Source organism: Catharus ustulatus, chromosome 5 (genome assembly GCF_009819885.2).
Source record: "Catharus ustulatus isolate bCatUst1 chromosome 5, bCatUst1.pri.v2, whole genome shotgun sequence".
NCBI classification, from domain to species: Eukaryota; Metazoa; Chordata; class Aves; order Passeriformes; family Turdidae; genus Catharus; species Catharus ustulatus.
The window spans coordinates 9,935,701-9,950,327 of NC_046225.1; the positions used below are offsets into that span (position 1 = coordinate 9,935,701).

Below are 14,627 nucleotides of genomic sequence, written 5' to 3' on the forward strand. Positions count from 1 at the left end.
CAGAGAAATCAGAAGAGCAGCCACCAGTTCTGAAGATGAAAAGGAGCAGCAGCACAGATCACAGCAAAAGTGGAACAATCCATTCAGCTGTCCAAAGGCAGCTGTGCAAGGTAAGGCAGTCAGGTTTAAAGGCATTTTTGCAGATGCTAGAGAGTCTGAAATACAGTACTCTGCATAAATAGAAGGGGTAAGGAATGCAACAGTTTCTTTTGTGGCAAAGTGCTGATCTATCCTCCTTAATGTAAGGAATTATCTTAAATTATTTTAAAACTTCTATGCTTTCCAGAACTCTTCTACAATCTCATTTGCCATAGCCACCTCCCTTCCTCCTTCAGATGAAACACAATGCAGAAGTGCCAAGACATCACAGATTAGTTATGAGCTAAAGGAAAGAGAAAGAGGCTGAAAATATAGAAAATGGGTATGTACCAGTGAGTCTTAAACTTGCTGGACTATTATATCCCCTTTCACCATTGGAACTGATCATAAATCTTCCCACTTTGCCTTGGAGTACAGTTTAAAAACCAAGTGTGTAAGTACAGGTACTGGTTTATACAAACACACGTACATAGGCATGTTGGCTTCTTGGTTGTGATGCTGCCCGGGGTCAGAGTAAGGTTAAAATCCAATTCTCTGCTCTTTTCCAAGGTACACAATACCCTTTCTGAATAGGCACAAGATTTCCACAAGCATCATAAAGATGATGCAGAAAATCTACACCTTCACTGCAGCACGGAGCAATTGTTCCTCTGAATCTGGAGGGCAGAGGAAAATGAAGTTGGGTTGTTCTGTGAAACCTGAAGGGTTAGTGCATGGCACGTAGTAAAAGTAATGCAGGGAGGAGACAGAAAAGTGAAGGCAGGAGGAGGGGAAGAGGCACAGCCCCACCCTCCATCAGTGAAAGAACTCCACCAACTTCAGCTGATGAGAGCTGAGAGCTTACAGGACACTGCAGAGCCCTGTATGAAAAACCTACAGAAAATGATTTTTTAAAATAAAATTTAAAAAAATAATTAAAAAAACAAAATCAGCCTGAAAGAGGGAAGTCTTGAAAGAAGGCAGCTCTTCCTGTAAGCACGGAATTTCAGCAGCTGCAATCTTATTAACTGCTGCAAGTTTAAAATGACATTTTCTCTTATGCCCTGTGAAACTGAGTTTCAAGTATTCAGAAAGCAAACAGGAGCAGTTTGGCTTTTGAGCTACAAACACTGGGAAACTAAAATAAGTAAGAGGTAAGCAACAGAACAATGAAAATTACACGATTTTGTGATTCTCCAGCTCAAACAAGGAAAATATATATTTCAAATTGTCAAGGCTCCCAAATTCCCACTGAATGTACAAGCATGCTGCTTATCTGAACAGCTTGAGACTGCAAAACTGATCACAGGTTCGTAACTCCAGTCAGGGATTGTACCTCACATTCCAATTCACAAAACACACTCGAAGGATTCCAGTCAGCAGCTCCTGGCTGTCAGGCCTGTTCTTAAACCTCTGCTAATCCAAGCACATCCCTCACATGAATTATACATATTGCAGTAATATCCAAGTGTCCTGTACAAGTATTTAAATAAAAATGAACCCTGACTCCTTTGCTGTGTACAGCCAGCCCTGTTTCAGTGTCTGTGCTCAGGAGCAGAATTGTGCACTGGCACCAGGTGTGACTTAGCTGAGGTTCAATGTCTGCTACCAGGTGAGCATGTTTGAACTCAGAGGTCCCAGATGTTTATCCTGGGATAAGGGTTGAATTTCACAAGAGGATTAAGATGTTGTAAGACTGTGCTACCCACGGGAGGGACAGTCAAACAAATGATGGATCTGATCCAGCTAAAAACGAGCCCAGAAGGAAAGGAAGGAGCGTGTCTGCCCTCCTACCTGCCTGTGGGGCTGCACAAGCAGGCAAAGGCAGCAAACACAGCCCCCACAAGAGCAGGAAAGAGGAGACTTCCTCAGTGTTACAGCTCGGGTTACACCAGCTGAAGCCAATTGTGAAGCCTTAAACTTTAGGTCGAGTTACTGTAAGTCGAGGTTAACCCAAATGCAATTGTCCTAACACAATCACACGTTAATAGTTTTGGCGCCGGGTTAGCAGAACAAGTTTTTGATGTGCCCCAGACAAAGCTATTCTTCCTGAACTTAACAATGCCTAGAACTTCACTGCAGGACTTTCAACACGTCCTGTTTGGTCAGTCTGAAGCTGAGATTTATTTCATTGTGACTGGATACCCCGTGCCAAAATACAACTTGCCCTGCTGCAGCTACTGCGTGTAACAACCCAAGGCACCGCCTCTGACAGGGACACACTTTCCATCGGAGCATTAAAGGTCATCAGAGGCTAGCAGTGCTTGAAGTGAAGAGTCTCTTCATTCCTTTCAGTTTGCTAAACTGAAACCTATTGTGCTGACAGGCTGCAAAAGGAGGTCAGCACAAAAACTCCTTGTCCTAAAGGACAGTAATCACACAGGCGCATCAAGCGCCAGTTGGTATGAAAAGGAGAAAACAAATGGGAGAGGCCTGTGGAGTGAGAAAGACACAGAGATCCACCCTTGTAGAAAAAGGAAAATAAAAAGGGTTACACAATGACTCCTTCTATGATGCTTACGAAAGAGAAGGAGCACTGCTGGCCTGGGATTTAATTCTGGTATCACCCCTGTTGTGTATTTACTACTGACTTTACCCCTGTGTGAGCAAGATCAGACATAGCTTATTAACCAAAGAGATGCTTAATCCTACTTAGTCATCAGGCATGAGTAAGGGCTGCAAGTATTTGACCTTTTTGTGGAAAATAAAACATCTAAAAATTAACTTCTTTTTTCATCTTTGCAGTGCCAGAAATATAGACTTTTCCTACAGTGTGAGTGATGAACTCTTAAGCACCTGTGGAGTAAGTCGAACAGCAATATTACACAAGAAAGAGCACAAGAAACGTGCTCAGTTTTGTGAATATATGCACGAGTACATATTAAATACAGCAGGTGTAAGCTTTAACAAACTCCTCACAAGCCTGACAACATTCTGTGGCACTCATTCCATCACTGGCATTATCCATGAATCACTAAGACAAACGAACATGTTCCACTTTTCACCCTGGATACCTTTCTCAACAAAAAGAAGGCACTCAGGTGGAAGGAGGAACCACTTTTCTGTGGTGGAATATCTACCAACGAGGACAACATATAACCAGAATTCTATAACTCTGGACATGTCATTCTGTCCCTACACAGAGAAAGCTGAAAGCAGTGTCCTGCCCATTTCCCTTCCCTCAGGTAGGAGTGCAGTGTGATCATTCCCTTCTGGAAGGCAGTGTGTGAGAATGGATAAAGAGCAGGACTGGAAAATACCCCATGTTTCCAGCCGTGTTTTCTCTGACATTAAACTAATTCTGAATTGGCATAGGATGCTTTAGCAGGGGAACAGAAAAAATGATCTAATAGGTTATTTGACTTGTGTCATTAATTTCTCTGATCTAAATAACATTTTAGGTTTACATGCTTAAAACACAATTTCCTAAACCAGGTTTAGGGCTAGAAACAGAGTAAGACACTATAATGGTAAAAAAAAAAAAAAAAAAAAAAAAAATGGTCTTGAAGAGCCTTTAAATAGGAGAAAGTAGCTCCACGCTCTTTATAGTTCACAAGAGAGCTCAGATACAAATAAATGTACACTAGAAGACCAATGTGATAATTACACATGTCACTGGACAAAAAATGCACAGCAAGAAAGTATAGTCACAGGGATAAGAAACAGGGGTGATATAATTTGCAGTTATCATTATGTATTTGGCTATTCTATATGAAATATACATTATTTATTCTATATATAATGCATGTGTATACACACACTTACAACCTCTGAACCCCACACAATAACATGGATGCAGAGCCAAGAAGACCCTTGCACTGAAAGAAGGAAACAAGAAAGCAGATTAGCTCACAAAGAACCAAAGAATTGATATGTGTTGATATTTCCTGGAACCAATCCAAAGATGAGTGGCAGAGTTTTGGATGAATTGCAGATTTTCCCAATACTTCCTCTGAAAGCCAGGCTGGTACAACAGTTTAATAATCCAACTCAAAATCACAGAAAACAACTTTGGTTTTTTTGCCAGGTTGAACTGGGGTGAGGGGGAAAGGTCCCCACAGACATTTAATTTCTGTACACACCCCAATCTATGCCTGTGTGTGAGCAGACTAGTTGTGTTCTCAACAGAAGAGATTGAAGTAGGTATAAATCCAGCTATTTCAAATTTCAGCAAGCGAAAACTTTATAACAAGACACAAACTCAGGGTAGATCAGCAGCTCATGAAATACAGCCAAGCCTGTGCTCCCACACCCTATTTTAACAAAAGGCTTCCATTGACAGCCTCTTGCCAGTCCACACAGAGTCCTGAACAGTGGAAAGTGCACACTGAACTCCGGGAGGGAGGGTGCACACTGTGGGGGTGGCAGCAAGAATCAGTGTACAAACTGCATCCCTTGTGCTCCATCCAGTGAAGAAAAGCTGAGTGCATGCCTTGAAATAATTGCCTTCTAAAGATGGTTTTGGGGTTTTTACCCAGCTGGCTGAAGGGTGCTCAGCATGTATCAGAGGCAGTTCCTGGGAGGTTTTGTTGGCTGCCTGGATTAAGCACATCTCCCCTCCCTTCTCAGCATCAGTTTGGAGGGCACCTACACACACACACACACATAGAGAGAGATTATATTTGCCTTTAATTTGCTTTGATTAAAAAAAAAAAAAAATTAAAAGCATTTCTTGCTTGTCCTCATTGTGTTTGTTGTCATTTAATCCCAACAGCTTCTTTTCCAAATCATACAGTTTAATGATATGAGGGAAAATTTTAATAATGATTTTTGTGTGAAGACTAAAGCAGTAGCAGATCTATGACTGTTCCACTGTAAAACTCTCCACTGGAGTTTACCAGAGAATAAAGCAAGGGAGAAAACTCCTAAATGTATTTAACTTAAAAAAAAAAAGAAAAAGAAAAAAAAAAAGGTTAAATTAAGTTGAATTGTTTTGCTAAATAAAAACTACGTTGCACATAAAGTTACCACACTGTCACTGTTACGATTGCCAGAAAATAATAAGTTTGGGAGCTTACATTTGGTTTTACTGCAAAAAGCATTAATGTCTCAGAGAAAATACTTTCCAACTATTTTAAAAAGAGTAATTTCTTGGGTTTCAAGTATTGCTTCCATGATTCCATGGATGTTCCCCAATGTTCTTAGACATTAGTCAAAAATCATAATTAACACTCTACAAGTGAAGCAAAGCAGATGATGTGCCTAGATATTTTGGCATAAGTTTTTGTATTTTCCTTTAAAAAATGAAAACAGGTATTTTTTTTTTAAATAAGGCAGTAGGATTTATGTTTTTAAGGTTAAAAGCATAGGACACATTGAGTATATTTAAATAACATGAAGATCATGGCAAAGGAATTGAGTTATGGTGAATTTTTCACAGCGGACTACCCCTTAGGCGACTCTTAGCTCTTCAAATGTCCCAACCAGAAAGACTCAAGCAACAGTGAGAGCTGAAACTGCACTTCCTCCTTTTGTTATTTTGTTTCTACAACTTTCACATTATAACTTCGGCTCTCTGTCCCACATCTTCGAGGGAAGACCAACTACCCGCTCATCTAAAAATGCTGTCTTTAATGCTTCGGCATTAAATAAGGGCAATAAGGGGAAAGGAGAACCCAGCACCAGCACGCTGCCCTGGACAGAAATCATCCTGGCAATGTCTCTAAGCCTCCAGCTCCTTCCCTGTGGATCTCGCATCTCGTGAGATGTGAAAAGGGATTTGGGGACAGCAGGGCTGACAGAACAGAGTCCCCGCTGCTGGGGTTTAGGGAATGACTCTGCCGCCGAGGCAAAGCTGCGCGTGTGTTTCAAAGCCTCGGTCCTGAGGAGAGGCGCCAGGAGGAAGAGAAACACGGTCATGTAACATCAGGAAAGCACCAAGATGTCAGTGAGGTCGCTGTGCTTCCTGTTTGCGAGGCGCACACGCACACAACACATCCCTCCTCCCCTGCCGGCTCCCCCCGGATCCCCATCCCCTCCTCCCGGCCGGGATGCGCCGGGACTGCCGCTCGCAGGACAGAGGAGGCGGGGGCAGCGCTCGGAGCCGAGCTTTTGTTTGCGGCTGCCGAGGCCATCCCCACCTCCCTGCGACCACCCCTCGGGGAGGGAGCGGGGCTGGGGGCAGCGGGAAGGAGCTGCCGGCACCGAACCGGCCCCGGAGATGCACAAGGCTCCTTCTCACGTACGGGAGGGACAGAGGAAGGACGGGCACCCCGCTTTGTCACACGGGCACCCCGCTTTGTCACACCGGACCCTCCCGCACGGCCGCGCCTCCCCGCGCAGCGGGGGCAGGCGAGAGGGAGGGACGTGCGAGGCTTGTAAACCGCACGCTGCCATCGCACCTCCCTCCTCCTCCCCTCCCCGCCGGCCTCCACCGCCCATTGTGCGCCCGGCAGACGGCGAGGACGCGGCTGCCCCGTGCCCGCCCCGGCGCGGGGACACGTCAGGACACACACGCGTGTCCCCGCGGCACAGCCCCGGCCCCAGCACTGCCTGGATTTATCCCCGTGCCGGAGCGCAGGGCCCGGCTCCCCCCGCGCCTCCTCTTATTATTCATCACCGGCGCAGCCTGCGAGTGGGAAACTCCGCTTCCTACTCGCCGCTACGCTGCTACCGGCCCAGCCCCCGCCCCCTTCCCCCCCTCCGCTCCTCGCTAAGCTGCTTAAATCCCAAGGAAACTTTGGGAAGCGATTCAGCTCGCGTGGGGAGCCGGGCTGCAGCACGCCGGGGCAGCCCAAGCGAGAAAGCTGCCTAACTTTTGCCGCTCAGCCTGCGGAGCCGCCTTCCACCTTCCTCCGCGGCGGGGTTTAAAGGCGGCCAGCCCCCCGCACGGAGCAGCCGTGGCCAAACACGCACGCACGCACACACAGAGCCCTCCCCCGGCTCTGGCAGCCCGCCTGGCACCGCTCCTTCCCCCTTAGCCCAGAGCGCTCCTACCCTTCCCAAGGGGACCGGGGGGGAGGACAAAGCTCCCTCCACCCCAGCCCGTGAGAAGTTGCGAAGCGTCCCGGCAGCTCCCGCCAGACCAAAGTTGAGCCGAGCCCCGTTCCCCGCTGACAAGCGGCGGGGCCGACCTGCAGCTCATCCCGGCGAGCGACGCGGAGTCGGACAGCCCAGCCCTCCGCCCCCCGGCCCGCATCCCCTTACCATGATCAGCGTGTGGTTCCTCTGCTCCGCCGGGGCGGGCTCAGCATCTTGCTGCTGCTTGCTCGGGTGCTGCTTGCTGCTGCCGCCGCCGCTGCCCGTCTTCTTGGCCCTCTGCTCCAGGGTCCGCTGGTAGAGGCTCACCGTGTCCCTGCGCTCCAGCTCCAGCTGCTCCGCCTGGGCTTGCTGGTACCTGCTCTCGCAGTTGACATGGTGCCGCCGGCAGCCCTCGATGCGCTGCCTCAGCCGCTCCACCACCGTGCTGTGCTTGGGAATGCCGCCGCTGCTCGCGTTATTGTTACCGGCAGCGGCGGCAGCGGGGCCGTGGGGAGTGCTGCTAACCCCGATCCCGGCCCCGCTGAGGCTGCTGTTCAGGTTATTGTTGATGCAGATACTGCTGCCATTCGCGGCGGCAGCGGGGGCTGCAAAATCCCCCATCGTCGGCCCCGCGCACACTATTTTGGAAGAACTTTTTATCCTACACTTCACGCACACAGTCTCCTCTGGGGTCCTGATGGGATACTTTTTAGAGAACCGGGGAGGGGGGGGAAGGGGGCACCATCATGTATCAGGGAAACAGCGATCCCAAGCAAATGTTTCTCTTTTCCCCCAGCCAATCCCTCTCGAGAAGCTCCAAAACATTAAAAAGAGAGAGAGGGAAGGGGGGAGGGAAATAGAGAAGGTGCTAAAAGGTTATCGCCAGCAACACAACCAACAAACACACACACACCACACACACACACACAAAGCACAACAAACTAAGCAGCAGCAATTCGGGTTAGCAAACTCCAGGAGATATCAGACCAGCTCCTTCCCTCCTCTTTCTTTTTTATAATCCATTATTTCAGAACAGATTCCATGAGGTTTCCGGAGATTTTGCCAAAAGCCTTCTCTCCCCATGGGTGGGGAGGAACGCGCGCCCCTCCACATGCACACACATGCACACACACGTTCGCACACACGCATCCGAGCACAGGCACACGCTGGGCACACTCGGCACACTCACTCGCACTCCACGGCATCAAAAGACAGGCAAAGCCGCTTGCTTATTGTATTTTCCTTCTGGAAAAAAGTTTTGGTGTTTATGCCGCACCGTGTTCGCAAAGTACTTTGGCTGCTCAGTTGCATTTCAACAGGAACCTAAATAGCAAATCCTCGGGCTGGGGGAAGTAAACACATGAACAATCCGGACCGAGCTGGAGGAAAAAAAAAAAAAAAATAAAAGAAGAAAAAAAAAAAGTATCGCTCTGAAGTCTCTGCCAAACGCCGAGCTGATACAGCCTAGCGCTTTGCCGTGCCGTGCTGGCTGCCGCTCCCGCTGCCACCATCACAATGATCAAATGCTCTCCCCGCGCACCTCCTCCTCCTCCATGCCAGCGGAGTGATACCAGGACAGGAGCGCTCCGCAAACACCGCGGCGGCGGCGGCGGCTCCGGCCCGGAGGCAGACCCGGGGACAAGGTGCAAAACCCGGCACGGACGGCGCCGCCAGGAGCGGGCACGGCGGCGCTTCCCCGGCGCGGCGAGCGGGCCCGACACCTGCCGGCCCCGCGGGCTCCCTGCCGGCCCCGCCGCGCTCCCGGCCGGCACACGGAGCCCCGGGGCTGCGGAGCGCCGTGCCCGGCTCGGGGCAGAGCGGCCGTAGCCCGCGGGCGAGCGGCGTGTGCCGCCTTCCCCTTCGGTGTCAACTGTTGCATAATGAATGGGAGCGCAGCGCCGAGCCCTGCGCCTCCCCGGCACGGGGCTGAACTTTCTATTTTAAACAGCACGAGAAACATGACACGTTGGGCAGGAACATTTTTCCGAGCGAGCGGCGGCTGCCTCCATATAGAGCGCGGGTGATTAATGGGGCAGGAATAACATCGCGGGAATCTGGTTTTGAACCGCTCTGCGGACAAAGCTATCGCACCCACCGCTGTCATTGATTGTTGTTTTCTACCTAGCCCTAGAAGAAAAGCACTTCCAGATGTAATTTTTAAAATAGACACAGCCAGCTGATATAAAAGAAAATTGGGAACTCGTGCATTAGTAATGTAATCTGATTTAAGACATCTTCATTTTTTTTTGCCATTGCAGATTAGCATAGGATACTATCTCTAAGATACAGTGGCAAAGAGCACTCTTTGTTTTCTTTAAGTGCTCAGCAGTGTGAAATTTGGGGTTCATTTCATGCCTGTTGCCACAATTAGTTACTATGTTGAGATGGAACATAACAGTTGACAAAAAGAGCAATTAGTACCTTTCCTACGTTGGGATTAACAAACAAAAAAACAACCCCAAACTTTTCTGTACTATCAGTTTAAGTATCTTCACTGAGGTTCTCAAAGTTTTTCATGATCACGGATTACTACGTTAGCACAGAACGAGCAGGGGGGGAATTACAGCTCTGCTCAGAAGCAGCGTAAGAGAAACGGGGAAACTGCAATCCTGAGTCAATTATAGGAGATTCGTGCCTCTCTTAATTTGGAGACGGGGGATGTGTTGTAATCTCTCCAGTAACTATTCAATTGGATGGTTAAGATTCGAAGTAAGAATAGAAAGAGGAGGAAAAAAGAAGAGGGGGGAGGGATTTGAGGTTTTAAATTACCTATTAATAATGTATCAATAAATATAAATAAATATATATTAACATAATAATAATAATAATATAATAATATAATAATATAATAATAATAATAATAATAATAATAATAATAATAATAATAATAATAATAATAATAATAATAATAATAATAATAATAAATTGAAATGGAAAATGCGATCAGGCCGGGGAGGGAGAGGGCTGTGCAGCACATTTAACTTGGAGCGAGTACTTTTTGGGTTCCTCCGCAGTGCCCCCTGCAGCCCGCAGCCCGTGTGCTGCAGCCTGGCTCCACAGAGTGCTGGGCAGCACTCGAGTCCAAAAAACCGAAGTATTTCTTGCACCCACGGGGTCAGAAATACATGGAAAAGCAGTGTTCTCTTACAGATTGCTTTTTCGGTGCATTTTACAGAAGCTGTAAAATGAAAGTTCTTTTCCTACTACAATTAATAGCATTTTTCAGTCTCTGTGAAGTCACACAAACTCACCTTAACTTCCAGTATATCACTTTGGCAGCTGTCAACATGGTAATCTTTAAGTGTAAGCTCTATTGCTATAGAATTTAATTCAGCCTATTAAAAATGTAGGAATTTTTATCTCTCAGCTACATACCTTGTTTCTGCCAGGCTGCACAGCCCAAGGATGATGATTTGAGTAAAAATAAGTTTTGGAGTAACCAGTGCTTAGTGTCAGAAGTTTTGCAAACAAATAAATCACCAATTTCGTGGAAATGAAATCCCGACCAACCAAAGAAAGGAAGAAAGAAACAAAATACAAAACTCTCCCAACAAAACTCCTCCATCTGAATACATTCAAAATCCATTTGATTCTGATTAAAAGATATTTTCTCATTGGTTGAGGTTAAAGACAATCAAGAGAACCAGCATTTCATTTAAAAATGGAAGTTGTCCTCTGTTATTTTACAGCACCTAAGAGCTAACTAAATATTTTCTTCTGACAGAAGGTTTTTCTTTTAAAACCAAGTATTGTGGCCATTGTAAAACAGCATAATAGAGATAAGATTTCACAGTTCATTTCTGCATAGCTTATTTTAAGGACACTTACATAAACAATTACCAGCTTCTAAAAAGCTAAAGTAAAATGAGCTATTTAGTGAACTATTTAAATCCAATTTTTGAGAAGGACAACACTGACTCTGAAAAAATAAAACCAGAAAAAAACAAATCTCTTGTATTACAGCCTGAGCAATGCAAGAAATAGAGGGATCTGGATTTTGTTCTAACTACTGATTATTGTCATTAAGCAATGTTCTTCACAACCCTGACCAAACAGCTCTGCTCTGTAGTCAGACACAAACACAGACTCACTCATGATCCTGTGTGCTCCTGCTTTTATAACCATAACAAACACCTCTTCTGTAGAAATTCACTTTGCATGCACAAATGTGTCTATTTGCTCTATAACTTTTTTTTTCCTCCCTGTTTGCACATCAGCTTTGGAACACTATCTTCAACAACTGGAATTTGAAGAGAATCAAATCCATCAGAATTCTAAACGATCTAAGATGAACTTGCTGATGGCAGCAGATGAGCAGCAATGCCTACCAATATCAGCTGACAGGACACTAATTACCAGTTACAGGAGATGATTGCTTGGTGAGAGATCTATTCAGTGAGTTACGATTTTGAAAAATTATAAAGCACAGGCCTGATCTGTGAAAAGATACGCAGTATGAAAATACAGCGTACGTCCTCAAGATGATTATCATGACAGAGATCTGTCTAATTAGGAAGGAACTATTTTAATGCTAAGATATGAAAGAGCCCAGCTGGGAGAGGAATTTAGAGGAAGACACAGAAACATGACTGTTAAGCTGACAGCAAGTGCAGTCTAAGCATGTTCCAGTGACAGTTTCTAAAAAAAAATTTCATCTCAGCATTTAATCAATAGTGGTTTCAGAACAAGCACAGCCTTACAGATAACCTAGCTAGTCATGTTAGTGGGAGGGGCTCCATAAAAAAATACATAAAATATGCCTTTACATAGTAGCATTCCACTCTCCTTTGGTCAGCTGAGCTAGAGGGTTATTCAGTCGATGGGCAACATGAAAATACCACTGTGAGGAGACAAGTGGGAATTCCACTCTACTAGAAACCACACTTTAGTTCCTGGCACTGCCAGTCAGCTTGGAAACTCCAATCATTGTCACAGCAAGTTTCAAATCATCCTGGGCAAGAGATTAACCTTCAGAATAGCCACCTGGGCAGCAGCAAAAGCTCCTACTATAATTAAATGTTTTATGTCTAAACCAGTGGATGACATGGCGAAACAGGCATCTGCTGGAAGGCAACCACACAGTGTGTTCACTGAATAACTCTGAACTTCTTGGGTCTGCAAGGAGCAGCTTTCTCACATATTGAAAAGGGTTTCAGAGGATTTCTGCTGAAGGTTCTCTTGGACACATTGTCACCTAACAGCAAATCAGATGTGCTTCCATTACTACCACAAGCTACTGAAGTGCATGTTGCCTAATATATCTTAAAAATAATCATAGTGTCATTTTGGAGTTAAACCATACATTGAGGGTTCACTGAAGACTAAAATCCCCACAACCTCCATGAATGAATGTGTCTGAAATCCAACTGCAGCATGGCAAAAATTCTCATGACAGTTGGGGTGGCCACAAGCTACAGCTGTCAGAACATCCAGCACTGCAGGGATTCTTCAAGGGATGAACTGAGTCTGGAGCAAAAAAAAGTTGCTCTAAATAGTTAAGGAAAAAGTCATCAAAGCTTCAGAGGGACATAAGAACAAAACAATAAAGGGAGGAAGGGGAAGCAACAAAGAAAATCAGAAAGCAAGTTCAGATTGCAAAAGGCAGAGATTCAAGATACTGAAGGAGGTGGAGTGATCACTCTGTAAATACAAACAAAACCAAACACCCTCAAAACACATTTTCCAGCTTGTACAAGTCAAGTTGTAGAACATGGAGAATCCAAACCAGAATTTTTATAAAATCTTTCCAATTCTGACCCATACTGAAAGTCCAATTCATCAGTTGTTATAACTGGACAGGCAAATGGATTAAGACACACAGGGCAGCAACAAAAAATTCTCTATCACTGCAATCAAATCCCCAGCTTTGGTAATGAGGAAGCAGTCAGGGGATTTTTTTGTTTTTTTCCTCCAAGGCAATTCTGTATAGATACCAGCCATTTGTAAGAATTCCAGTGTGAACATGATCACTTTGGATTTTTTGAGCCAGAAGACAGACTGAAGCTACTGAAAACTAACATTCATCCTCCTTCATATGGGAAACTGGAAATTGTTCTGCAATCCTTGGCATAATCCATCAAGTTCAACGTTCAAATATTAACATTTTTTATAAATTCTTAAATTACAGGGAACAAGAAATAAAGGGTAATTTTCTGTAGTGGTATTTTTTTGTAAGTTCTGTCTTCAAGAAAAAGAAATACAATCTTTACCTCCCTGGGCCAATGTGCTGACTGACAACAGCGTTGTTTCATTGAAACTGCTAGACTTCACAACCTACAAATAAACCTTTATATCACAGATATTTACAAACCTGTATTGAAAGCACATCACTGAGGTTGTAATGAGTTTAAAACCACCAAAATCAAAGCACTTGTGCAATCTTTTGTTGGCTTCTTAGCACAACTCACAGCACCATGAAGTCTTCAAATAAATCGTTACACACTGTTTTCTCACAGGATATTTGTTTCATTCTCTACACAGAATCATCAGTGTTCACCACTGAGGAGCATATTTAACACTCTTTTTTTCCTCCAGAGTGTTCCACTCGTACCAATAAACTGATTTTCAAAATTCATGGCAAGCAAGAAGACAATGCTCCTACATTGGAGAGCAGAGACTGAGAGCAAGGAAATAAAGCTGAGGAGGTTTTGCTAAAATGCCCCAGCTGAGCGGATTTTTTATCAAGGCTTACACAAACCAGAGCAGCCCACACCAACTTCATTGAATCTGTAGGTGCTCAGCATTTCTGCCAGCAGAACCCTGGTCCCAAGTCAGGTACCAGGAGAATGGGGAATGCAATTAATGATCCCCAGCAAGAAGCAGAGTTTGCTTGAACTGAGTAACATCAGGTAAAAAACTCAAACATTTCATCTCAAACACACACAGTTCAGTGAATTACAGGCAAAACCACAATTAGGCCTTACAGGAAAGGAAATATTACATGCTCATTTTCAGTAATAATTTAAAAGAGATCTTTTTGTTCAACTTTTTCTGTAGACACACCTTTCAAATAGGTCTTGCTGCAGCTAAGTCAAAATATGCAGTGTTTAGAAAGTACTCTCAGGAAAAGTTTACCTGAAGTCAGAAAATGCTAAAGAGATAAGACATTAGAATAGCAAGAAAAACTGTAAAAAGAGGCAGAAATAATCCCTGACCATGCTTTGGCATATTAACTAAAATTAAAAAAAAAAACAACAAGTAACTATTAGGTGCATTAAAAACCAAGCCTGTGTTCAGGCTGTTTCCAGAGTCATGGAAGTTACTGGACAACATTCTTCAGAAGTCTAGGACACCTCTAATCTTAGCTCAGGCTTTCAGCTAAGGGTTTGCAGCAAACAACAGCTGATTAGATTCCAGTTAGACAGAGAAAAAAATCCTTCTCATAGTGCAAATAGTGAGACTTGCATAGATTACTCATGAGGCCATTGAGTCTCCATCACTGAAAGCTTTAGGAACTGGTTAGACAAATTTGTCACTAAGGACACCAATGCAATTGATTTTGCCATGGAACAAAGTGGTGGATTAGGTTCTTAAATTCCTTCTGGTCCTAAATTCTCACAACATTGCATTTACTTAGGAAGCTTGAAAGC

At 44.8% G+C, this 14,627-nt stretch overlaps 1 protein-coding gene across 2 annotated transcripts in view; it reads right to left on the minus strand.

Moving 5' to 3' along the window:
* MAML3 (mastermind like transcriptional coactivator 3) overlaps window positions 1-8,655 on the minus strand; it is a 217,733-nt gene extending 209,078 nt beyond the window's left edge. For both annotated transcript variants that reach the window (XM_033061251.1, XM_033061250.1), the window contains exon 1: window positions 7,225-8,655. In XM_033061251.1, coding sequence (XP_032917142.1) covers window positions 7,225-7,659 — 435 coding nt within the window. In that variant the 5' untranslated portion in view covers window positions 7,660-8,655. The remainder of the gene's footprint in view (window positions 1-7,224) is intronic.
* Between the last annotated feature and the right edge of the window lie 5,972 nt (window positions 8,656-14,627).